Source organism: Daucus carota, chromosome 1 (assembly GCF_001625215.2).
Source record: "Daucus carota subsp. sativus chromosome 1, DH1 v3.0, whole genome shotgun sequence".
NCBI classification, from domain to species: Eukaryota; Viridiplantae; Streptophyta; class Magnoliopsida; order Apiales; family Apiaceae; genus Daucus; species Daucus carota.
Window position 1 is genome coordinate 44455085 of NC_030381.2, and position 26619 is coordinate 44481703.

The 26619-nt window shown below is 34.6% G+C and overlaps 1 protein-coding gene across 2 annotated transcripts; it reads left to right on the forward strand.

The window, feature by feature from the left end:
- The first annotated feature begins 889 nt into the window (after positions 1-889).
- Positions 890-25183, forward strand: LOC108204307 (kinesin-like protein KIN-14B). Of its 2 annotated transcripts, XM_017373676.2 has the most exons (23): positions 890-1269; positions 3235-3358; positions 3825-3911; positions 4229-4399; positions 4513-4619; positions 5668-5799; positions 5946-6133; positions 7037-7198; positions 8164-8255; positions 10211-10362; positions 10664-10837; positions 11655-11801; positions 12919-13107; positions 15322-15393; positions 16148-16203; positions 16289-16505; positions 17020-17211; positions 17296-17511; positions 19471-19812; positions 20705-20803; positions 23612-23752; positions 23842-24000; positions 24439-25183. In XM_017373676.2, the coding sequence occupies exons 1-23, from the start codon at positions 1066-1068 to the stop codon at positions 24892-24894; spliced, it is 3879 nt and encodes a 1292-aa protein (XP_017229165.1). In that variant the 5' UTR covers positions 890-1065; the 3' UTR covers positions 24895-25183. The 2 variants fall into 2 exon arrangements, with proteins under 2 accessions (XP_017229165.1, XP_017229166.2); XM_017373677.2 differs by lacking the exons at positions 890-1269; positions 3235-3358; positions 3825-3911 and having other exon boundaries at positions 4278-4412.
- Positions 25184-26619: the final 1436 nt, after the last annotated feature.

Sequence of the window (26619 nt, forward strand, 5' to 3'; positions counted from 1 at the left end):
ACAAGTGTCGATTATAGAGACTACAATCCATTCTAAATATAAACACTCGATATCTCGGATATTCAAACTTGCTCTTGTATATGTATAGTGTGTGCACTTTACAAAGTGTGTAGTTAGTTTCAAATGAATCTATCGAGCTCTATTTATATGCCTCAACATCTAACTGTGGTTAGCTAAGTGATCCCGATTTTGTTCGAGAGAACTATATTCCTTTCTTTTTAAGGGTCTGTTTGGGAGTGCTGTTAAAAATTGCTGTGCTGTCAGAAAAAGTGCTGGTAAAATGAGTGCTATTGTAGAAATCAGATAACTATTTGGTAATTTTTTGATATTTACTTATTTTGAGTTATAATATAAAAATAAATAATGTTTTTGGTGAGGTTTTATAATGAAATTTATAACAGCATTCTGCAAAAGTTGAAAAGCAGTTTTTTTCAAAAGCATGAGAGGTCCTGCTTTTTTTAACCGCAGCTTTTCAGCTAAAAGCTGCTGTTCGGAAAAACTGCTTTTCGATTTACCAAACAGTTTTTCACCTGCTTTTCAGCAAAAAGCTGCTGTTGCTGTCTGCAACAGCAACCCCAAACAGTACCTAAATGTTTTGGTTAACGAATACAATTAAAAAAACCATAATTATTAGAACAGATATTAAGTTGTAAGGCATATAAGCCTGCATTATCAAAAAAAACCATATATTAGTACACAAATAATAAATTGAAAAGTCACTCATGAAATTTACAATATGTTTATTTGTAACAGCTAATTTCATGGTACGCAATTTAAATCTCAATCCCTCCAAAACTAAAATAGCTTGAGATAACAGCGACCCCATATTCAATAACAAACGCATATCTTTTCTGCTATTTTAAAACCAAAGTGTGTCCACTGTCGCACCACATCTACCAAATCCACACTCAAACACTATCCACGACGTCGTTTCATCGCATCCACAAAACATAACAAACGGTGCGCACAGCTCAAATACACACAGATAGATAATACGCGGAGCCAGAGAGTTGCTAACGACGTCGTTCCGGTTCAATTCCCGGTTAATCGGAAACGTGAAACGCAATGTCTGACCAGAAGAACCGGTGGAACTGGGATGTGGCCGGTTTTGAATCGAAAAGACCGGTGGCGGTGGAGTCTGGCGATCAGAAGTCGCCGCCGTTGGTGCGGAGATACTCCATAGCGTCGCCGTTAGCGCGTCCTCATTTCGATGTCGCCAAGCAGAGAGCGGTGGTTACCAAACTTAGTAAATTGAAGGACAAGGTTCAGGTATATATACTGTTAAATCTCGATAAATGAGTACACGTGGTTCGGGAATTTTATTCATTTATTTATATATATAAATGCTTAATTACGTGTGTTTTAAGTTTCGTTCGAAGTTATATGATAAATGCTTAATTATGCGTGTTTAAGTTTGTTCGAAGTTATGTGATAAATGCTTAATTATGTGTGTGTGTTAAGTTTAGTTCCAAGTTATGTGACAAATGCTTAATTATGTGTGTTTTAAGTTTCGTTCCAAGTTATGTGATATTGTAACTTGTATTTGTATGTGCTTTAGTAATTAACTAGTGAGAAGTGTTGGAATCTTGTTAATTATGTGATTTTTTAGTTAGTTTATCGTAAATGATGCCCAAGTGGGACTTTACGGGATTGTGTTGCAATGGAGTAACTGAGTAAGTAGCTTCACGTGTAGAAGGAAAAATGTGTTGTTTCGAGAGGCACTATGAAGTTTAAGGGTTGCCTAGAGTTTTTTACCAAGGTTGCTTAAGAAACAAATACGCTTTGCTTTGAATGAGATAGAGGACAATTTGGTTTATTGTACTGTACATGCTAGATTTGAGAAGTGTTAAAGATCAAGAGGATATTAAATTCTCTTTGTTTTAGGTCCGTATATATAGTTGCTTTAAAATTGAAGAACAAAGACGAAAAAGCTATAACCTTCGTAATGTGATCCAAGTATCGATCCTTTTGGCGCCATGGACGAACTTTAATCCACAAAGGTCCTTGGCCTCGTAATATTTTTTGTGAAATGTACAATTGTTCTCATTCCCCACTTGCAGTTCACCTCCATATATAACATATGTAGTCCCTTTTAGTTTCATCTCTACCATACAAAAATGTGCGTGTGATGTACGACATGGGATTACGAAGGCCAAAGAAAGATTTTTGGGAGCAATGTACAAGGCTATCTATAGAATATCATATACTATGAATATTTGTATGTTAGAGAAAATCAAGGAAAATATCTTATTAGACTTGATTTCAATTAGGAAAGTAGATTAGTTTATTGTGTAAGTGTAACTCTACCGAGTTTTATTATATTCAGATTGATATTTTGTTAATATTGGTTTTCTTTGTGACTAACTACATTTCAGAATCGTTAACTACCTAAATTAGCGTGTTTCCCTATATTTGGTATTTGAGCCCTGAGTTAACTCACCAATAATCCTGGCGGCGAAAAAACCAAGTTTCTTTTTATGACATACCATCTTGGGGAAACACTAACCACCTAACTACCTAAGTTAGCTATGTTTTCCCCATTATTTGGTTCCTTAGCTACTGTTTCGACCAAATACTATTAGAAAAAAAAATCTACTTGCTGTTAAGGCTTTAATAGATGTTGGGCTGGTTGGTAAGTTGACTTGGTAGCAGTGTTTTGTCGGAAAGACTACTTGGATTTTGATATGAAATAAATACAGAAGATAGTTTAGGTGGTTACGTTTTTGAAGACAGTCTTGTGAAACCAATGCCGTTATATTAATCTCAGTATAATAATTGTGTTGTATTACACGTATTGAAATTATATAAACAATAACACAATATACTTCCATAATGAAATTAAAGTCGAATAAGATAATGTGTTTATTCTAAAACATGATTAGAACTAAATAAGCATTTTTTTAGAATCATAGTTAAGTATATTGTGGTTCCACAACTTCTATATTGCTCCCACAGTTTCTTTGGGCTTTGTAATCTCCTCTTTTGCATTAATTTGTTTGTCCTAATAGTTTTTTCATATTGTATACGCAATCCTCAACTCCTCATTTGTTGTTTGATCATATTAATTTTGTTTTGTTCGCTTTTTGTAAATAAATGTTTATTTTACACATCTAGCACAACCAGACTTTAAGCTGTGTAGATAATAGTAGTTCTGGACATACCATGTTTTTTCATTCTAAAGCTATTTACTGAATAAAGATTCTCATGAGGCCAGCATGGCGTATTTTTGAACAGGTCACAAAAGATGATTATTTAAAGTTGAGAAAAGAAGCCAGCAATTTCAAAGAGTACTCTTATACAGAACTCGATAACGTGATTTCTTATCTACATGTTCTTGCTGAGAAGACTCATAAGCTAGGTATGGAATTAGTTTTAAACCATGCAGAGTTACACTCAGATACATTGGTATTTCATCTACTTGTTTAGTTTTATTGTTTGGGATAGAAGTTCCATTTTAGCCACTCTGATACCTTATCAGAAAATTTAGGCATGTATTTATTTTCTTTCTGAATTGAATAGGGTTTCAATTGCATTAATGATTAATAATATTGCATCAAAAGGATCAGTAATCATGTTCTGCTATTTTATTACTGGAACTTATTGTATAGTAATCTTTTGTCAAACCAATGGGTAATATGATGCTTGTTTATGATTTTTTTTAAAGCTGATCACTGGTCAAAAGTTTAAACATGTTTGGCCAATTCAAACATGAATGCTACTGGCATGCGATTTTACGTTATTCATGTCTACCCTTCTTTGACAATTTTTCGGTCATATCCTGTTAAGAAATTTATTTTAAATGTAGAATAATGCATTGATTTCAGATCAGGCTGCAGTTGAAACAGAATCTAGAGCTTCGCCGCAGTTAGATGAGAATGGGAGATTGTATAATGAGTCATTGACCACTAAAGGTATGGTACTCATATTCTTTAGTTCTACCCAATCAAGTCTCCCGCTCTCTCGCTCTCTCTCTCTCTCTCTCTCTCTCTCTCTCTCTCTCTCTCTCTCTCTCTCTCCCCCCTCCCCTCCCCTCCCCCCTCCCTCTCTCTCTCGCGCACACACACAAACGCACACACGCAAAATTGCTCACCCATGAAATTGGAAATAAGTAGACCTTGAATGTACTCCAACAACATAGATGTTAATGGTTTGCCTTTGTTTTTCATTGTAATATTCACCACTTATTTTAGAGGATGAAGTGGCAGTACACTGACTTAGTAAATTGCAGGAAACATAAAGGTGTTTTGTCGAACAAGGCCACTTTTTGATGATGAAGGTCCATATGTTGTTGAATTTCCGGATGATTACACAATTCGTGTCGGTACTGATGATGATAATTTATCCAATGCAAAGAGAGATTTTGAATTTGATAGAGTTTACCGACCTCATGTTAGTCAAGGTGGCTAAATTATGTTAGTCAATCCTGCTAGCTTCCTTTGTTGCTATGCCGAAATTTTATTGTTTTACATTTGGTAATTTCTAAGAACCTGAGATCTCCTATGTCGCGTGCAGCTGAAATTTTCAGTGATGTTCAACCATTGGTGCAGTCAGCTCTGGATGGATATAATGTTTCAGTTTTTTGTTATGGACAAAGTCATTCAGGAAAGACCCACACTATGGTATGTAGCTTCTATGTTACTCTAACCTTAACATTTATAGACATATGTTGAAAAAGTAAAACTTTACGCTTATTAAGTCTTGTTACTTTAGTTTAGCAGTATCAATGTTCTTGTTAGTGACGACATTTTTTGTATTAGTGTATACAAGAAGAATAACTTCCAGCTGATATAAGAAAGTTCATTTGCAACCCGTGTTGAATTGCTAGGCAAGAAGAAATGCGCTATTATTATTTAACACTTAGTAGGGCTGCATTACACATACGGACACATCTGTTGATACTTGATAGCTCTTGTTGCATTGTTGTGGACCTTCCAGTTCATCAGAACCATGATTAACCAAGCCTCCTCCAAGTTCATGTACAGCCTCTTCCAAACTCATTAGAGCTCATGTTTGTTCAACAACTCCATTCTCGTTCTTTCATACATATCCATGAAACCTCTTCAGGAACCTTTGAAAATATTCAATTTACACCTCAATCTGCATTCCTCCCTCCGTATATTTTTTTATAGCAAAAGCTTCAAGATTATTATAGTAAGATTGGTCATTTACTTTTTAAATATTGAAATTTACTGGTGAAAAGCTTCATCAATATACCAATATATCTGTACTGATTGTTTCGACCATTTACTTCTGTTATTTAAAGATGTGGATTTACTGGGTGTTCACCATTTACGAATCGATGTGCACTGATTGTGTCATGTGTGGATATTAGAGACGGTGGACACATAACGAAACTAGAGCTTGAATATGAAAATTAACGTGAGCTGTCTGGGGGAAATGCATGTAATTTTGGGGTTCAAATTTTTTACTAAATTGTTGCAATGAGCCATGGTTCCAGATCTGCTATTATAGGCCACAGCTAGCTAAATCTGTTTTTTATGCCCTTTTCTCGAATTCACGTCTGTTGATCTTGTTACTAAAGAGTTCGTAAGCGAACGTAGGTGAAGTATTTGTTTGAATTGGTAATAGAGAATAATGTCTATTCCCCCGAATTTGAAACTCTAAATATATTACTCTGCTCCTTAGATGTACTTTTACCACCTGCAGGAAGGATCTAGCTCTGATAGTGGTCTGTATGGCAGATGCTTTGAAGAGCTTTTTGATGTATCCAACTCAAATACAGCTTCTGGTTCTCGATTTGATTTCTGCCTTAGTGTTTTCGAACTATACAATGACCAGGTTTTGTAACAACTCTGGTCTTTCCTGTCAATATCTATATCTGCTATTGATAAACAAAAATCTATGAACTTGCCTTTCTTTATATATGGCGATACAAATAAAAGATATATTTAATAGTCATCTATCAACTTCCTATCTATTTGTAGGTTAGAGATCTGCTTTTAGTATCTGGAGCCGGCAAGTCAAAAGTTCAGGTGGGGACCTTTGGGTCTGAAGATTCCTTCATAAATCTTTTACAAGAAAAGGTTGATAGTCCACAGGAATGCTCCAAAGTTCTAACTACAGCGTTACAGAATCGGGGAGCTGACGTATCAAAGTTCAATGTTTCTCATCTGTATGTCCTCCATTTTCCATTACAGTTATATACTTTCAATGCGACAGTTCTCCTGGTTACTGTAGATTTTGATAATCTTCTATTCCTTATACTACCATTAAAATTTGGAAGCACAATGAAGAAGCTCTCCCTATTTAAGAGGAGGCTCAATAAAGTCATCAATTAAACAATTCGCAGAAAATTTAATTGAGGTATTTATTGCATCACACATTCACTTTTAGTTTTAAGGAGGTTTTTAGTACATCATGCATTCACTTTTAGATCGTATTTACTATTGGTATATATTGTATTCAGACATTTTCTTTATTTACACTACAAGCATCTATTGGCTTCTTGCAGTAAATAGTAAATTGCACCAACTAACAATTAGAAGGCATCTGTGCACTTCGTTAAAAACTCATCAGCAGTCTCCCCTCCTCTTCACAGATACCTACATTATCCCTTTTGTAGAGTACATGGATTACAATATGCGCTGATACAAGCATGTATGGTTTATAGGAGATTCTTACCTCGAGTGTCTACAGTTTTGGGTGATGGAAGAGTGATACACTTGGGATCGAACACAGCTAACACAATTTATATTAACATCTATATCCCAATTCATTTATCCTCCTTTGCTAGTATATACTAGTACATATGAACCTTGTGAAGTGAAAGACCTCTCAACTTTATTATAATATTGGTGAATTCTTTGAATTCGGAATGTCCCGGTATCCAGATACACCTGATGATGTATTGGGTGCATTATGTTCTTTTGATTAAGGTTTTAATACTCGAGAGCGATGTTATTGGGAAATGTTTCTTGGATTTTTCTAAGTGTTGTTAGTGTGTTATGTACACAGCTATAGCAGTGTAACTTTTCAGAATTTGTTTGAGAAGTAAACTCTGCCTTCTGGATTGCAGGATCATTACCATTCACATTTATAATAAAAACTTGATCACGGGTGAAACTGTCTGTAGCAAGATTTCATTAGCTGACTTGGCTAGTAGCAGCAGCTTAAACCTGCAAGATGATGATGGGGAGCAAGCAAAAGACTTGCTGCATGTCATGAAATCACTATCAGCGTAAGTATTGCATATAGTATCTATTCTTATATAATTAGTAGTTCATGTGGTTGAGAAGGTTATTTAACTTGTCTATAGCTAAAAGTTCATAATATAATTATGTGCTATGTGGTTTTCTTCTGTTAGCGTTACTTCTACAGTTTATCGTGTAAGAAATGAGAAATGCACAGAGACGATGCATTTTGCACGAGGGAGCACAATATGGCTTTCAGACTTTATAAAATAGAATAGGCCATCATTTAGTTTGTTTATGGCTGGCAGAAATGGAACACGTGAGAAACTAATATTCAATTTTTAGGCGTAAGCTTATATTGATGCAAGTGTAATGCATAATTTGGTTCAAGAATCAATTTGTTTTCGGTACATGTTTTTAATAAAATATTAGTTGTGCTTAGGTTGTGATTATTCTAGACTTGCGGTCAATATCACGCTTCAATTCTAGCACTATACGATTTTGTGCACTATTTGGTACAATTGAATTGGCAGAAAGATAGTTCTATGTAATTCAAGTATATCATTCATTCCATTTCAAATAAATTCAGTTAGCCACACATTTGTAAAATAATGGTTCTTCCATTCTTTCAGAAACTAGACAATCAAACATGAAATTCGAATGATCATACATTCCCCCCTACTAGGCCATATTCTCTTCCTTCTTATTTCCATTCTCATAGACGCTGTAATCCATGCCAACCAGATACAAACTGATGTCGTTAACCTCACGAAGTTTGCACTTACTGAGCAAATTGTTCGGCCTTCTTAATTTCTGTGGATTTTAAGTAAATTTATTATTTGCTTGTTATTACTGTTGATTATATCTTTTTAAATGATATTTTCATCCAACAGTATATTTGTTCAGTGACCAATTTATAAAAAACTTAACTTAAAAAGCTGTGATGGAGGTTTGCTTTATCTTCATTTAATCTGGCTATCTCTCTGTTCTGATTTTGTCACTATTTATGTAGGTTGGGGGATGTTATGACTTGCTTGACCTCAGAAAAGGACCTTGTCCCTTATGAGAAATCGACACTGACGAAAGTTCTTGCAGATTCAATAGGTACTTAATGCTACAGTGTGCATGGATTAACTAGCTGATGCATTACATCAAGGAAATGAATTGCAAAGAATGATGCACATGTTTTATTTTCTCAAAATGTGCCAAGACCTTGAAACATCACAGGCCGCAGTATTTGTAATTCTAAACATTTTGGTATCAAGTCATACTTGGTCTAAGGATTGATTATAGCTAAAGATGTTGAGAATTACATCAATGTACCTTAGTTTGTGAATCCATGAAAGAGAACGAGCAAAATATGCTTAGCTGAAGTAGGAAAACCTAAACTCTCCCCAGACTCGCATATACAATTCTCTGAAGCTTTAAGGTGTTTGGTAAAACCACTCTATGGTTCTTCTATATCTAATACTTTCATTAAAAGTAAAGGGTGGATCATTTTAACAAACCCACTAGGAAGCGCTAACTCACTAAGGAGCAATAAGACACACATCTATTTTAATTTGTCCGAATGTTGTGGGTAGGAGGGTTCAAACTCAGGGGATCTCCTCTATTGTTAGAATTCGTAAGTTATGGATGATACATTAATTTTTCTAGTGTGCAGGATTGAAGAAGCAAATTAGATGATCTTAATTTCTTTGTATTAGAATGGCATATAGTAGAATGATTCAATAGCAATACATTTCATTGATATATGTAGTAGCACTAAGAGTTCCATTAATTAGTATAACTTAGGAGACCTAAAATTTTCTGCAACTTTCTGGCTTCTTTGCATGTAAATTTGTTTTCGCTTCATGTACTTAAAATTATTTAAAGTAGGAGGGTTCAAACTTTAAGATCTCTTCTATAGTTTGTTAGAAAATGTTAAATCGTGCATGCTATAGTTTTTTTTGGGTGTGTGTGTCTGAAGGGTTGAAAAAGCTAAGTAGAATATCTTAATTTCGTTGTATCAAAAGGATAAGCATTCACCTTGATACATAGACAAATAAATTTATGACAATACATTTCATTGATATATGTAGTAACATTAAGAATTCTATTCATCAATATTATTTGTGAGACCTAAATTTTGCTGTAACTTTTTGACTTCCTTGCATGTAATAGTATTTTTGTTTCAGATTTTTAACATTACTAAAAAATATATGACCTGAGTAGAACAAGAAAAAAGCTGCAAAACTTTGGGACCGTAGGACTGAATAGTTTTGTTTTTCTCTGTTGTCTGTCTTAACAGGTTACATACTCTTCTTTTAATCAATTACCGAAAACTAAAGAAACAAGAATTTGCAAAGATTTTCTGGACCCATACCACCCTAACCCCAATATGTTCAAAATCTTAATCATTAATATTTAATTGTGCTAAAATGTAAGGATCTACAGATTTGTGCAGCACTGCAATATTTAACAACCTACAGTTCTGTTCTATACAATATATATTCTTAAAGGAAATATGTTCTAATATCTTTTCGACAATTACAAACTTTAATAAAATGCATATGATTTTAAAAGATAGCTCTAGGAGCTATTCTACTAGTAAAACCTGTACAGTACCATAGATATAATACTTAACAGGAATAAGTTCACTAAAAGATTTCGTGTTTGCTCTGATGGATCTTTTATACATCATGTCTAACTACTATTATTTTCTATGATATGACGATGGATCACATCGATGATAATAGTGGAAAGATAATGGTGACTGAGATATATTTGAAGTTTTGTATTGCCAAGTGCATGTAGTTGTACCAATGTTTAAAAATGTTCATTCTAAAATATAAATTCTTGAAACTTTCATTTTTTTTAAAGTTCTGTTTGCACAACAGTTTTACTGTTTTGGTCGGAGATGATGTAGAAGTGTAAGATGAATAATACAAATGAATAAGAAATATATTTTGACCGGCCCGCACCAGTTGAGTGTTACCTTGATATCTTGATTGAGTTTAGATTCTTGCTGCTCTTTTTTTTTTTAAATTTTTTTTTTTTCCTTTTATGATCATACGTAGGTGGAAGCTCAAAAACTTTGATGATTGTTAATGTGTGTCCAAACAAGTCAAATTTGACAGAGACTTTAGCATCTCTTAATTTTGCTGCCAGAGCTCGAAATGCTACACTAGGCCGTGGCGATAGGGATACAATTAAGAAATGGATGGATGTGGTAAGTCCTGCTTTATATCATTTACTATCATTGACTGACTGTAAATAGGTCCGGATTACTTGTATCGTGATTCGTCAGTTTTTCTACAACACAACAGAAAATTGATTTGCTTCTTGTGGAGTTTGGTCCCAGTTAGCCTGCATAGTGGTTCACATAGATTGCTGACTTGGGTCCCTCTTCTCTTTTCCTATTTTACTAATTTTCACTCGAATTTGGAATGCATACTGAAAAGCTACTGGATGCAGTGAACTCACTATATCCTAAGCTAAAGACGTCTTTGGTTTTCTGCATTTTTTGTCAGGCAAATGATGCACGATGGGAGATGTATGAGAAGGAGAAGGAATGTAATGACTTAAAACAAGAGGTTATGTTTGTAAAAAAAGCACTAAAGCATGCAAATGATCAGTGCGTACTACTCTTTAATGAAGTTCAAAAGGCATGGAAAGTTTCATTCACAATACAGTCTGATCTGAAGGTATATAGTAAAGTGAACTGTCAGTTATGTACATTTATTCATAAATATTTATCAAGTTTGAACTTTTTGGTACTTCCAAAACACCATCATTTCTTTTTCCCATTGAAAAAAGCTAATGATTGATTTTAACTGTCCACTTACATTTAGTGGATAAAAATCTGGTCTGTTAAGCGTCAAATTTGCATTGTCCTAATGTCTTGAATGGATGTGAGGTTGCATCTTCACAATTTAGAGCAACAAGTGTACCTTTCATATGATTCTCCCGGTGGCTGGTAGTTCTGGGATATTTGACAATTTATAGACATTTTTTACCGCATCAAAATGTTTCTAATACTTATAATTTGCTCTTTGATTTCCAGTGGTGTACATTTTTTCATTGGGTGAACATGGATAACTCTTTTATGGCCTCACTTATCCTCATAATAGATTACATATTATCTTGTTTCAATTATATGTTTTGTTTTTTTTTTTTTTTATTAGAAATTATTGTAGGATTTAAATCCATCAAGCAATAATAATCATAAAAGCAGGTTCTTGCAACTGCTGCATATTTCAAGTCATCAAAAGGAATATATTTTATATTAGTGGTATTCGAAGCCTTTTACACTAATAAAAGGTTTTCGCATACCCGTTCTGTTAGCATCATACAGTTTGACAGTAAAAATTACGCACTGCAAATTAAATGCTAGTGCCTCTTTCTTTAGATCTATATCAATGCTGCGAGGGCTGCCCCTAAACTCACTAGTCGCTGTAGAGATTCTCTACTCTCTTATTTATCTTATGTTTTTATTAATGTTTCATCTCCTGATATTGACAGGCTGAAAACAGTATCTTGGCTGAGAAACATAAGACAGAAAAGGATCAGAATGCTCAGCTTAGAAATCAAGTTGCTCAACTTTTAAGGGTGGAGCAAGATCAGAAATTACAGCTACAACAAAGGGACTCAACAATTGAAACTTTGCAGGTTAGTCCCAAAGCCCCAAAGCCCACACCCAACACATATGGAAGTAATGGAACCCACGAACTTACTGATTCATACGGGATGTTACAAGAAATTTATTTCAGTCTCAAACATATTGGGAACAAGTAGGAATTATTGAGATATGAATCATCCAAGAGACAAAACAACCTTTTCCAGTTCCCTCAACTTATCTGAGGAAAGCTTCCATTATTTAACAGTTAAAGTAGCTATGTTTTTGGATAGATGTGGGTGGTAGATATTGTATAAAACTTTCAGCCCCCTTGTCGCTGTTTATTAGGGGTCAATACATTTATTTCGTAATGCACATGATAATTTCATTATATGGGGCTGTGGGCCTTCTCACTTGTGTTTTTGGATCCATTTATATAATATATGTCTTTCAGCATAGGATGAATAATTTATTGCATCGACCTTGTGATCTTGTATGCCCTTCTCTTCGATGATATTTTCCTTCCACATATGATCCTTTACGGAGGAGATGAGTGGAATTTTTGGGGTGCAATCAGGATTTTACCTGATAATTAATACCGAGTTATATGGATACGCATACCATTTAATATAAAGACACACAATGAAGAAGACAAAGACACACAAGCGAATCGCCAACTGCATGTTTAGTTTTAATAATTTTAGCATTAGATATAGGAAAAATGCCTACTTCTTAGATGTCTAGTTAACCAGGGGTGATTGTTGTACATAATTTTTTGGAATTACAAGGTACTTTCCTGGTAGAACAAACACCACCTGATAGACAATATCAAATTTAACTAATATTCACGTATGCATTTGTTTTTTTGCCTAACAGAGGGCAGTACGTGCATCCTTTCTTGTGTCTTATTTGATGTTATAAACAGGAATATGTGATTTCTTCTCATGTCTCACCCTTTACTTGCTAAATAGATTAAAAGAAAGAAGAGGAAAATAATAAATTAATAGCATTTTTTTAAATATTGTCTTTGGTCTCTTTATTGGAGTTATTTATGTGCTCGGGGACAATACAGAATCAAGGCTATATTTTGACAGTTGCATACAATGTTCTCTATCAAAAATCAACTAAATCTATTTTGTAGTTAACATATCTGGTGCCATTCTAATATAGGATAAACTAAGAAGCGTCGAATTAGAACTGAATAAAGCTCATCTGTCTAATGATGACAAGTCAACAATGAACTTGGACTCGAGGATGGTGGCTCAACCAACTTCCAATGCAAATAGTCAGGACATGGATTCTGTATCTGTCACCAAAAAACTGGAAGAAGAACTTTTAAAACGTGATGCACTGATCGAGGTTTGTCATTTTTAACCGTTTCAGTTGATTATTTACTTCATTTTACTCGTTTGCTTTATTTGAAGGCTTAATTAATATTTTGCCTCTTTTGTTGTGCTGGCATATTTCTTATCTAAATAAACTAAATACAATTGTTCCTCTAAAAGTATTATCATTTGTATATCTAAAAAATTGGGTCGGCAAGTGGTGTGGATGTACTTTATAGGATTTAAAATGTGTTCGAGATACTGCTACTCAATAGTGATGCTTGGACAAAGGACCGGCATATGATATGTACTGAAGTGCCAGGGAATACTAGATACATGAGTACGTCTGCAACAGATAAATCATACAGAGACTAGATAATTGTGGAAACTACTCGGTGATCAGTTTTATAGACTAAAGATTAGGGGGAATGGGATGAACTTATAAGAAAAGATAGCACTTCTCAGTGGTAAGAACTAGCGATCTAGGTGGCAACCACACGCCGCACCTAATAGCTATTTGTCCAAAATCTGTCCTTTTGACTCTTAAGGTTCTTTCCTATGTTAAGTGAAATATGTTGTTGGAGGTGCAGCAAAGCGCTCACCACGCTTTTCCGGAGGTGCATCTACTTCAGTGAGGCATGTACCTTGGTTGTGTCAGGTGATAAGGTGCCAGGCTAGAGGCGAGCTACTTCTTATTTGAGGGAAGTTTAATATGGCTTCCTAATTAATTTAACGATTTATAATTTAAAAAATGTGAAATTTAATAAATTCTTCTAGAGAGTTTATTATTATTTGGTTGATTTAGATCAGCTGTTTTATTACTTTTTAATGCATATATGCATATGCTAATGTAGTGATAAAATAATTATGTTTATATTTGCTCAATCTTAACATAGTTTACTATATCAATCAATTAAATTTTCAATTATAAGATTTTCAGGATATTATATTCTCAAATTTATTTATCTTTATAATTGGCAGCGGACACAATTTTTATTGTCAAGGGATGGATCATTGATGTATGCAATATTCTTATAAAAGAATTGGTATCGTAAATTTCCCATTACATATCACAGAATAATGTTTCTTCAGTTCTTAGATAATAAATTAGTTTGACTACATTAATCATTTAGTTTAAGAATCTTAAAGTATGATCTTGTTGCCATCAGCAATTCAATGTAGTTATAGGCAATTAATTCCTGATCTTTGAAATATAATTTTTAGAATAAAAATACTATTATTCCATGCAAGTTGCATTCAAACACAGGAATTGTATACATTATATATATATATATATATGTGTGTGTGTGTGTGTGTGTGTGTGTGTGTGCGTTAATGGTGTATATTTATGTGTGACGTATATATCTAAAGTCTTACAACAACTTGTGCACCCTGACCCCGCTGCTAGGTTCCTCTTAAATAACAAACTTAAAAGGTGAGGGGAGATGAGTGCATGCTTTATATTTTCATAAATGTAAATCTAATGTGTTCCCCTTAATGGGTGATCATTTATTATCTTCAATTGGGGAATGTATATGATTGAGGAGGGGGAGGGATCAGTGTTTATGCTTCAGTTTTAAACCTTTATTAACAGCAAACAACATCGTGTATAAGGCAAATTATATGAAAAACGGTTTACAGTTTAAGTTGGAGAGGCTCAACAAATCGTATGATTTGGTTCTGTAAACCAAGCTGCAATAATATATGTACATTATGTCTTATCATAAATTTACATTCCTTGACAAAATATATGATCACACACACACACACACACACACACAGACACACGCACACACACACACCGTTTCCTAGTATCTATTAATATTATCATATATAAAAGTTCAAATCATATCGCAGTGAAAGGGTGGGGAATCGATAATTTTTCAGGTAGGGGCTGATCAGTGAGATTTTTATAGAATTTTCAGGGATAGTTGGGGATGAGCATACGTCTCTCCATGCCCCGAAATTTCCCAATCTTCATTTCCTCGATTTCTGATAAGGATACGGGCGTGTTAGGGGGTTTAGTAAATGGAAATGTATCACTCCATGCTTCGAAATCTTGTAATTGGAATTTTATCAATCTTAGACCTGGTGTTTAAGTTTTTATCATTTTTAGAAGGCAACCAGTGTGTTATATAAATATATATGTTCAGTAATAATCTGCTTGTAGTGTATCCTTCCATTCATTAATATAGTAGCTCTTCGCAAGTACTGTGAATTTCTTATTTATATATCTTGCCTTCGACAGAGATTGCATGAAGAAAATGAAAAGTTATTTGAGAGATTAACGGAAAAAGCAGCTTCAGCCAGATCAGCACAGGTTTTTTTTGATTTTATTTACTTGTTATATGGAGCTATAAAACAGTTTATTTTGTTAATAAATACGGTATGTTGTAAAGAAATTCAAATAGTTTCATGGCTTTCACCATGTGTGTGTGCGTGCGTGCGTGCGTGCGCGTGTGTGTGCGTGGTGAATGAGTCAGCAATATTGGCTTCAAAAGTTCTTCAACACCTGAGTTGAAGTTGGTTTTAAAGGAGATAATGTATTGGCTCTGTGCATGAAGGGAAGTCTTAGGTCTAAAGCATCGTCTAATTTATATTTTGTTATCTGTATTGTTTGGTTCAGCTAAAACTTGCTTTGAGTTTTTAGCTGTTATGAATCTGGTGTTCTGTTTGATTGAGCTTGCTACTACTTTGACGACTGCAATTATGCTAAATGATAGGGATAACCATTATCCGGGTCATAAATCCTATATGCATAGGGATGTGGCAGCACTAGTTGTATTCATCATAGCTCATATATTGTCAGCTGTATATATATTTTTGCCAATAAAAACCTTTAGTTTATCTTGTTCTTTTACGTAGAGATGTATAGAAGATTCTTCTAACTCACATATCCTCTATTTTAAAATTTGAAGAAATGCAGATATATTATAAGTGTATGGCAGTAAGTTTTATATACTTCAGTCACCAGTTCAGTATTGTTAGTTGGAGGCTGGTTTTTATGCCTGTTACTTGTTTTGGCTTAAAGAAGTTAAATCAAGATCACTTATTTTGATGCCTTTCTCTCTCAGGTGTCAAATTCCTCACCCAAATTAGTAAATAATGGTCAGGCTGGAAATAGTGGGAGGTAACTAGCTGTATGTATTTTTTTCCCTTTGATGGTACACCTCAATGGTTTTTTTAAATCTTCCGACTTCCTTTTTTGCTTCCAGGAATGATACTACTGGTAAAGGTCGTCTAGCAGCTTCTTCCCCTTCTCCAGCCACAAATAAGATTGAGGGAAGTACTGCCTTGGTCAAGGCAGGTCCGGAGAAAGGCAAGACAACTCCCGCCGGAGAATATCTAACTTCGGCCCTGAATGACTTTGATCCAGACAAATATGATGGTCTTGCCACCATTTCAGATGGAGCTAACAAACTATTGATGCTGGTATGCATAGTTAACAATTGCTTTAAGGGCCTAAATAACTTATTTTGACATAAAAATGACCGAAAGAACTTTTTTCAACATGTATAATAAATAAAAAGCGGATATGCATCTTGGAGATGCCTATCACGTCCTAAGATGAGAATCATGTTGACAGGTAGGTCCTTGTTACCACTTATCAGTTTTCTGGGCCACTCAACCCGCAAAAATGGGGGTAAACGACTCCGTAGTCAATCTCGAGAAGAAATTGCATTACATTCATTTTTAGAAGGCTCCAAGTGGTTGCATTCTCTGTTGCAATGACTTTATAACTAGTAAACAAACTCGTACAAAGTCCAATAGGAACTACCGGGACTTTATAACAAGTAGATGAATTCGTACAAAAACTAATAGGAACCAAGAATTTTGAATTTATGTGGCTCAATAATGTAGGATAATTATATACAATGGTGTTTGTTTATATTTGGATCATGGATTATTGTATTGTGTATCACAAGACATAGTTGTCATATTATAGGTCTTGGCTGCTGTCATAAAAGCAGGAGCTTCCAGAGAACATGAGATACTTTCTGAAATAAGAGATGCTGTCATTTCATTTATTCGTAAGATGGAGCCAAAGAGGGTAATGGATACTGTGCTGGTTTCGCGTGTTAGGATTTTATATTTAAGATCTTTGCTTTCTAGGTCGCCTGAGCTACAATCCATCAAGGTAGGGCAATATTTATATATGAATAAGTTGGTGCTGGCATCAGGATTATTAAAATAAGTTATTTGGCTGTTTCTTAACATGTAGATTCTTCCTGTTGACCGCTTTTTGGAGAAAGCCAACAACGGACGTAGCAGAAGCGCCAGCAGAGGTAGCAGCCCTGGCAGATCTCCTTCACGTCTTGATTCCAACATGAGAAATGCACTTGTTGAAGAACACATACATCGCTTTAAAATAAACATAAAGCCAGAAAAGAAGTCAAAGTTATCATCAGTAGTTCTCAAAATACGTGGAATTGATCAGGTGGGAATGAACCTTAACCTGTGTTGATCTTCCATTATTAATTTAATGAGTTTCAATAATGTTTTAAATCTGTTGAAACCTGAAACACATTTTATTTTTATTTTTCTTCCTATTAAATAATGCTACATCAGGAGTCGAGCATACTTGTAAAGTTTCTCTAATATGCACAAATGGATTAACAAAGCGAAATAACTGCTAAATGGACTGGTGGTTCTGCTATATAGAGGGTGCAATATAGATATTTAAGCACACACGTGTAGGAACCTGACATATTCCTGCATGTAAGAGTATGTTCACAATAAAATAAACTTGATGAATTGGGTTTTTAAAATTGTCTTTCACTTTTTTGGTAAAGGGTAATTGCAGAAATTAAAGTACTCACTCATGCTTGCCCCATTGGGGTTTGAGACCCCGACCTCTTGGTACCAAGAGGAGAGGATTATCTCCTAGGATAAACCTTGCAAATGGCATTAATATCGCACATGTGCATCGCTGGTCAGATATGTAAATATATGAACCAGCCAGTTTCATCCCAAAGTCAATAGTACATATCACTCCTTGTCTACTGGCCTAGTCAATAGTAATTGTCATGTCTCTTGCGTGATTTATAGTTGAGTAGCAACCACACGTTTTGGTCCTTTTGGAAGAAATTTTGCTATATTGAAGTGGCATTAGCAATTCTACAAAATTGGATGTTGGATGAAGGTTTTTATGTAATAAGGACACTAATGTAAAGCTGGTATTATAGTCTTCAACTATGTTTGTCGACAAGTGGTAGCATATCAAACTCTTGGGTAGTGGGCCAAGGTAAACAAGGTTCTCCGTGCGATTGGGTTCTTGGTCTTGATTAGACTCGAGGCTCGTCATTCTGTTAAAACAGGAAAAGTTTACTTAGCACAAGCCTATAATATGAATATAATGTCATAGGTTTTATCCCCATTACCAGAACATGTCATTAACTGGGTATTGAGGATTCAATTATGAGATATTTTAGTCTTTTTACAAATTTTAACAAGTGAAAGATCAAGAAGAAAAAGATGAAAAAAAAATTAAACCCTAGTTAGAGCATCTCCAACCCTACAAAACCCTTGGCTAAAAGTCTAGGTGGCATACCAGAGTTATGATTGATAGAGAATATGTAAAAGTTTCATCACTCCGACAGGGCAAAACCCCTGTTTATATGGCGAACCTCATCATGTTGGGTATATATGGTGAACCTCTACAAACCTATAGCGAAACTCCGGGTCATTTATTTCCATATTAAAATAATATCTTCTATTTCTAAGAACTTGAAATATTATTAAATTACTAATCTTAAAATGTAGCCAATCCCACCAGCGCACCAGACCTTACATGTTCACCAAATTTTAGACGGTCATTAACTTATACCAAAATAGCCAACCCTGTTGGAGATGCTCTTACTGATTTCAGATATTAGACTAGATACAATGGACCCAAAGTAATTAAAGGAACCAAACTTCATACATTTTTCATCAGGAGAAACATGTGGTTTTGCAGTAGAGAATGTTGTTTTATGCAATAATGGAGGAAATGGTTCCGTAAAGTAGTCCTTACAATTGCCCACGGTTGTAGGGAAAATAGTGAGAAGCTCAAACTATGACTTGGCTTGATTGTATAAGTGAATAGGCGTATCTTCATAATGGATGTATTTATCGGTGCAAATCGGATTTGCTAGATGCCCTTGTTTAAGCTCACTACTAATAGACTTGCTTATTATTTCCATATATTTAATTAAAACATCTAATAATTTAGAGCAACTTTAGACTTTAGACTGATGCAATTTTATGTACAAATTTCAAGCTAGGATTGGATTGTGCTTCTAGAAGAATCATGACCAGAATACATTATTTGTGCATTAAATTTTACATCTGATGATTGTTTTCCACTGCTATTAGCATTGCCAAGTACTCATATAAAACCTCAAGTTTATGTTTATAGGAAGCATGGAGACATCATATGACTGGTGAAAAGCTTAGAGAAATTACTGATGAAGCCAAAGCCTATGCTGTTGGAAACAAGGCCCTTGCTGCTCTGGTCGTTCATACCCCTACAGGTGAGCTGTTGCGTCAAATCAGCTCTTGGCTTGCCGACAACTTCGACTTTCTCTCCGTCACTTCAGAAGAGGGACCAACTGGTCAGATAGAACTTCTTTCCACCGCAATCACAGATGGTTGGATGGCTGGACTTGGAGTTGCAATGCCTCCCAGTACTGATGCTCTTGGACAGCTTTTAGGAGAGTATGCAAAGCGTGTGTATAATTCTCAATTGCAACACCTGAAGGTATGCATATGTGATCATTGTTTATGTTTACTATTTTCAATTTCCTGGATTTCTGTTGTGGTCGTCTTCTTCTTTGTCATCGTCGGCTGGGCAACTTACAGTTCTGAAGAGGCTCAAAGCAAAAGCTTACTGCTCAAGTCCTTTGGTTGACCTGTCATTTTCATAACTTCTCTTGTGACCTTGTCTGTAGTAATAAACTATGTTACCCGGACTCTCCATTTTTGTGCCTATACCCGTGTCCACCGGACATGACATGGGTGTGGGTATGGGATCTGAGTCGGATCCTTCTTATTACAACCGGACACTTCACCTTGTAACATCCCAGGTCGAAATGAAAACTTAGGTCTTGTTTCAACTTGTCTATAGAGATCAAGATCCAAGAATGACTTGTTTCTATGTTGTTCTGTTGATTTCATGCTTCAATTTTCAGTGTATGTGATTTATGTGCGGCAGACACTATTTTTATGAATGTATAATAAATCAGTCTATATAAAGTATTACTTGCGTGGAACTTAAGTGCCAAGTCCCCATACCCGAGTCTAATTCCGGATCCATGTCCACGAATCCTAATTATCCTAAAACTACGAATTTGACTCTTGGATCTGTACCCGTGTCCGATACCCATACCCGTGTCCGGGTAACTTAGGTAATAAATGAGCGACTGGGTCTAAAGATTTTTAAATTAATGGGGACTGCTGCTTCTTAGGAACGTTGTTTTGTAAACTTATCAGATGTAAGAACAAAAATGTCAAGTCATTGGTAACATTAGGTATTGACTGTCGAATACCTTTGTTTTAAACTTACTCTAGTGGGTGGTAATTTTTAACTGGAGTTTAGATCTCTTGAAAGTCTTAGAAATGATTTTGATGCATCTATTAATTATGTGTATCAGGACATTGCTGGTACACTGGCTACTGAAGTTGCAGAAGACTCTTTACAAGTAGCAAAATTGCGTTCAGCTTTGGAATCTGTCGATCACAAAAGACGAAAGGTACAAATCACTTTTACTTGAAAATGTTTAGTTATCAAGCAATGTTGTCACTTTTTAAATTTATAAAAACAATATTTAGATTATGTTATACTACGATAGGATAAGTGTTATTGTTACTGGAGAATTTCGTACCAGTGCAGTGAAAAAGATATAGGCCCCTCACTCGAGTAATATAATTGGCCATTTTTATATATCTACCTAAAATATTGTTTTTAAAACCCACCTTTTTCAACCCAGATATATATTTTTCTTTTCTCTGCCAATTGTATATTTTAGCGCCTTTTTCCTTTCAGTATATTCTAGCATGCTTTCTCAAAAACTCGTCTTTTTTAACCTGATTGTATATTTTAATCCAGTTAATCTCACCAGACCTACATAATTTACCTTGGAAAATATGTTATATATTGACGCTTTTTATCCTGTTCGTTAAATTTACAGTCAGTGTGACTGGAAAAGGACAGGCAACCAATCAAACACACTTAGTTAGCTTTACTAGAATAACTATATCATCAAAGCCAAACACAGGATCTTTGGTTTGTTAATGTTTAATATGTATAGATTATATAATACAAAAGGGTAGATAAACTCATCACTCAAGTCATCAAATGGTATCAACTTGGTCATTAATCTTCACGGGGTTCACTCTAGTCATTATAGAGATTTAATGTATCAAACTAGTCACTAACGCTAACTTTTTAACAAATTGGAACAAAAACCTTCAATCCACATGGCAAATGTGCTGACTTAGCGTGTAACCGTCTGACAATTAGGGTTCTAAGCGTGTATACATATATATTCATTGTGTGTGTATATTTTTGTCTTCACTTCAATTTACCAATCAACATCCCAGATTAACATTACAAGAAACTAACATCACATAAATTGTAAAAGCAACGCTAATATGTAAGAATACACAAGAAAGTAAGATTTTGGGCAAAAACATGAACAAGCATGAACAAAACATATGCCCAGAGCCTTGCAGAAGATTAGGGTTTTCTTCTCTTTATTTTATTTTCTTTTAATTGATTAGCAATGTCAACTTCCACTAAGCTGCCATGTGGCACTCCCGTTAAGAGTTCCGTTATAAAAGTTATCATCAGTGACTATGTTGATATCATTAAAATCACTATAATGACTATAGTGAGACTCCATGGAGATTAGTGACCAAGTTGATACTATTTGATGACTTCAACTATGAGTTTGATAATTAACCCTTGGAAAAAATGATAAATTTTTATTTCTTATTTAATTAGAATTAATCTATTTCTCTTTTGCTTTTAACATTGTCATTGTAATCTACCAATCCCTTTTGGTTGATAATAATTTAATATACCTTAAAATCCTCGTGGATTTCGTAACATACATTATATAATTTATACAATTTTCATTATAATCTTATTAATGTTTTATAAGATAAACGAAAACTATTTAGTACAAATATTTTATATTTACTGTTGATATCCAGTTGTCCTTTGCATGAGTTTCTGCACATGCTTGCATGTTTATGTATATTAATATTGCGTCTTACTAGTCCTACTTTAACCCCATTCTTGTCCTCGTAGTGATAGACACATTACTTTGTTGAACCGTTTTGAGCAAACCCTAAACCTTTCTCAACCCTACTAACTGGGGGGTAAGCCAAGTTTAGCCTTTTTTGAACAAAACTGACGAGAATAACTATTGTTAAATTTTTGGATAATTTCATCTGGTATCCCAATTTTATTTAATATTATTCATTTGGTGTACACATTTTCTAAATGGGTATTCCTATATATGGCCAAAAGCGTACCCCAACAACAACGAAGTTTTAAATTTCTAATATTAGAGTGTGGAATATATTGAAATTTATGTATATATTAATATATAGTTGTGCCTTACAATGAATCTACATGTGTTTGCTTATGTATGTACATGAACCTTGACATGGACAAACAAGGAAATTAAATTATTTTACCATTAATCTGGTGAATAACATCACTGAATGCTTAATAACCAAATGTTTGGCCCCTTGACCGTTCTTGCAAAACTATATATAATGGACAAACGGGGAAATTAGATAATGTTTGGCGCATAATTTGCGTCTAATCCAATATTCTTTTTGCACGTCTAAAAGTGTATATATGAGATTCTTCGCTCACCCTCCGCACTGCGCACTCGATTCTTGGGTGCGCAGGGATCTTGGGAATTCTTGTTAAATACTTAATACTGTAACTAGTTGATTACTTAATGATTTATTACTATCTTATAATGTAACAGTTGTGTTAATTATTTAAGTAATTGTTATGTAAATTATTAAGGATAATGAACTTATTTATTTAACTATCTAGTTTAAATATAAATGTAACTCTTAAATACATGCATAATATTCATTTTTAATATCTTAATATTTGCCGAGTCCCCAAACCCGAATCTCCATATTTTTAAATTTGCTGAATAGCAAGTATCTGCACACACTAAATTCTAAATGTATATAATATGGAATGAGGAGAGAATGAAATAAAAAATTATAAGCAAGTTTTATGAGAAAGAAGAAACTATGAGTAAGTCTAAATTTTCTATGATAAAGATTGTAGGGAAACATGATGTTGAAGTTGAATGAGCATGCCTTCCAAAACATGTGGGTTAGATTTATATTTCAAATAGTTTGGAATGGAATGATCGAAGGAATGAAAATTATAGACCTTTTCTCGAATCACCCTAGACTCTAGAGTACAAATTTCATTTCATTCTCCCCCCATTTCATTCTATCCAAGTGAAAACAGCCTTAAATCCTACTAATGGAATACCATTATATCCTTTCGACAACAGTTGTTGCAACAAATGAGGAATGATGAAGCATTGTTGACACTACAAGATGGTGGTTCACCTATTCGAAATCCTTCAACTGCTGCTGAGGATGCACGTCTAGCATCTTTAATATCTCTTGATGTCATATTGAAGCAAGTCAAGGTGTTGTTCTTTTCAGTTGCATTTGACTTGTGTGTATGAGATAAATATAAAATGTAAACTAAACATTACTTCAATATACTATAAAACAGGACATTGTCAGGCAGTCCTCTGTGAACACGCTGGCTAGAAGTAAGAAAAAAGCAATGCTTGCTTCTTTAGACGAACTTGAAGAAAGGATGCCATCCCTGCTTGACGTAGACCACCCTTGTGCCCAAATGCACATTGCAGAAGCTCGTCATGCTGTAGAGGTAAAGTCTGCTATCCTAAAGTTGAATTTTAAGTGGCAAATGGGTATCCCTGATTTTATTTTATTTTAAAGATATACATTTATGGATGGACTATCTCGTACAAAGTGGTTGTTTTTTGAATGTGTACCTCAAAGGCTAAAATGGGCCATCATTTACAAAATGGCTTTTTTGTTTTTGTTAATTTAAACTGAAAAATGGTTTTTTTTTGTTCTTTCAGTTTTGAAGCTAAAATGGTTTTTTAACTTCATAATTCTGCAAGAAGCACAAAAATATGTATTTAAATCTGTGTTTTTATGTTATAGCTTTAAGTAGTTCATTCGGTTTAAAGACATGATAAATTGACAATATAGCGAAATGATTGAAGATTTACAATATACCTTTGCCTGCTGTTCTATTACCTTTTGGGATGGCATATACCTGACCTTTATCCTTACACAGATAATTTCTGAAGAGGACGATATCATCCAAGAAACGCCAGATGCTTCCAAAGTAACTGCAGATACCGGGCCTGCAGCTGAAATTGATGTAGCTCAGTGGAACGTCCTCCAATTTAATACAGGATCTACAACCCCATTTATTATCAAATGTGGCGCTAATTCCAATTCTGAGCTGGTCATTAAAGCTGATGCTCGTGTTGAAGAACCCAAAAGTGGCGAGATTGTAAGGGTTGTTCCAAGACCCACCATTTTAGAAAACATGACACTTGAGGAGATGAAGGAAGTTTTTGGTCAGCTTCCTGAGGCGTTGAGCTTACTTGCCCTAGCTAGGACGTCAGATGGAACCCGAGCTCGGTATTCTAGATTGTACAGGACTCTTGCCATGAAGGTTCCAGCACTCAGGGACCTTGTTGGGGAGCTTGAAAAGGGAGGAGAACTTAAAGACGTCAAGTCATGATTGTCATGCAGAACTTTTAAAACAAATACCTCTCATTTGTTGTACTTGGGAGTTTGTTTTAAAAGTCCTTACTCCATTGCTAGAGGTTTGGGCTGGTGCAGAATTTGAACTGTTGTAAAAAAACTATCCTTCTAATGTATGTCTTAACGTTTTCTGGAATTGTACATGTATGATTCTATGCATTTCTATACTTGCTATGTATAGAAAGTATAGTGCAGGGGCTGTATTTGGTTTGATGTTTTGTAAATTGTCTCGGGTCAAGAAGAGGGTGATGCTTGTGTTGTTTTCAGCTATCTATGCACAAATTGTGGTATCACATTACGAAGGTGCTCAAGTAAATTAAGACAGTCCCTAGCTTCCTTGAGGCTTAAAGCCTCAGCCTCCATGCGCTGCAAGAATCCTCCATTAGCATCACGTATTACACCCGGCATCAATGTTAAGTTTCACCCACCCAGCCTATTTGAGGTGCCTGCCAGCGTCTAAGACTTAAAGTCTCCACTGGTTTATGCTTAGTAGCTTGCACCATCAACATTTTCTCTATATTCACTCTCTGATCAACCACTGCTACACCACTTGGTAAACATAACAAAAAACTTACCTTCCCCACGCCCATAACTTCTTCCAAAAGGCTGCATCACTGACATCATACTCAACTTTTCACTGCCTTTCTGTGTGAGACAGAGGGATATTTTTAATCAACTGAATATCTCTGTTGTTAAAGATACTGAGTATCATTCAAGACTTCATCATCCCAATTTTTACCATGCATTTCCATTATTCTAAAAGTTTGCGATTAATCGTTGTTCGGACGGAAAATGTCTTGGGAAAATCAATCAAAAATCTGTAAAATCGGTTAGTTTTAAAAATATAAAACGCTATGAATGTTAAGGTGGGAGTATTGACAGTAAAGTTTGATATGTATGTATTGTCACTCAGAAAAAGTATATTCAATGACGGTTAATAAAAGTATATGTATGAATAGCAAAGCGGTACGAATGTGCCAAATAATTTTCATAAGTATATAGAAAACAGATGTAATCTTTCTCAAGAAACAGACATATAATTCTTCTTCTTTTAGTAATTTAATGGTATTTGGAGATTTCGGAAATTCAAGAAAACTAATTATAGTTAAGATTTATTTTCTTTATTCGAAGTATTATAAATAAAATACTATAGAATACACCATATAAGTGTATAGCTGTGAGTTCAGTAGAATTTCATTATATTGAGATTATTTATTTAATTAGATCGAGATGCATAATGTATATTTTTGATTTTTGATTTTAGTTGTAAATGAAAATTAAAGTACTGATCAGTCGAACTGACATTATTTTGGAGTTAACCATTAAAGTATTTTTTTTTTTATGGAAGAACTTGCACTTCCAAATTTCCAACCACTTTTAACTATAATTCTGTTACTATTCTCTGTTATAGCTGAAACATAAATTACAGAATTCGAAAAAATTTCTATTACCAGAGTACGGTATACATTGCAACACAAGCTATTCATATTCTGCATACAATACTCCCTCTGCATATAGTTATCCTAGACTAATAAGAATGTTTCAGAGCTGGTGAAGATCTTCTGATAGTGTCATAAACATACCACATATTAATGATTTAGATATACTGCTTATGTCTGCAGATTGATTAGTTTTCCTAACCATCGCATTGAAGCTATTTGGAGTTCACTGAAAATCCAGATAAACACTCAACCATTAGCTT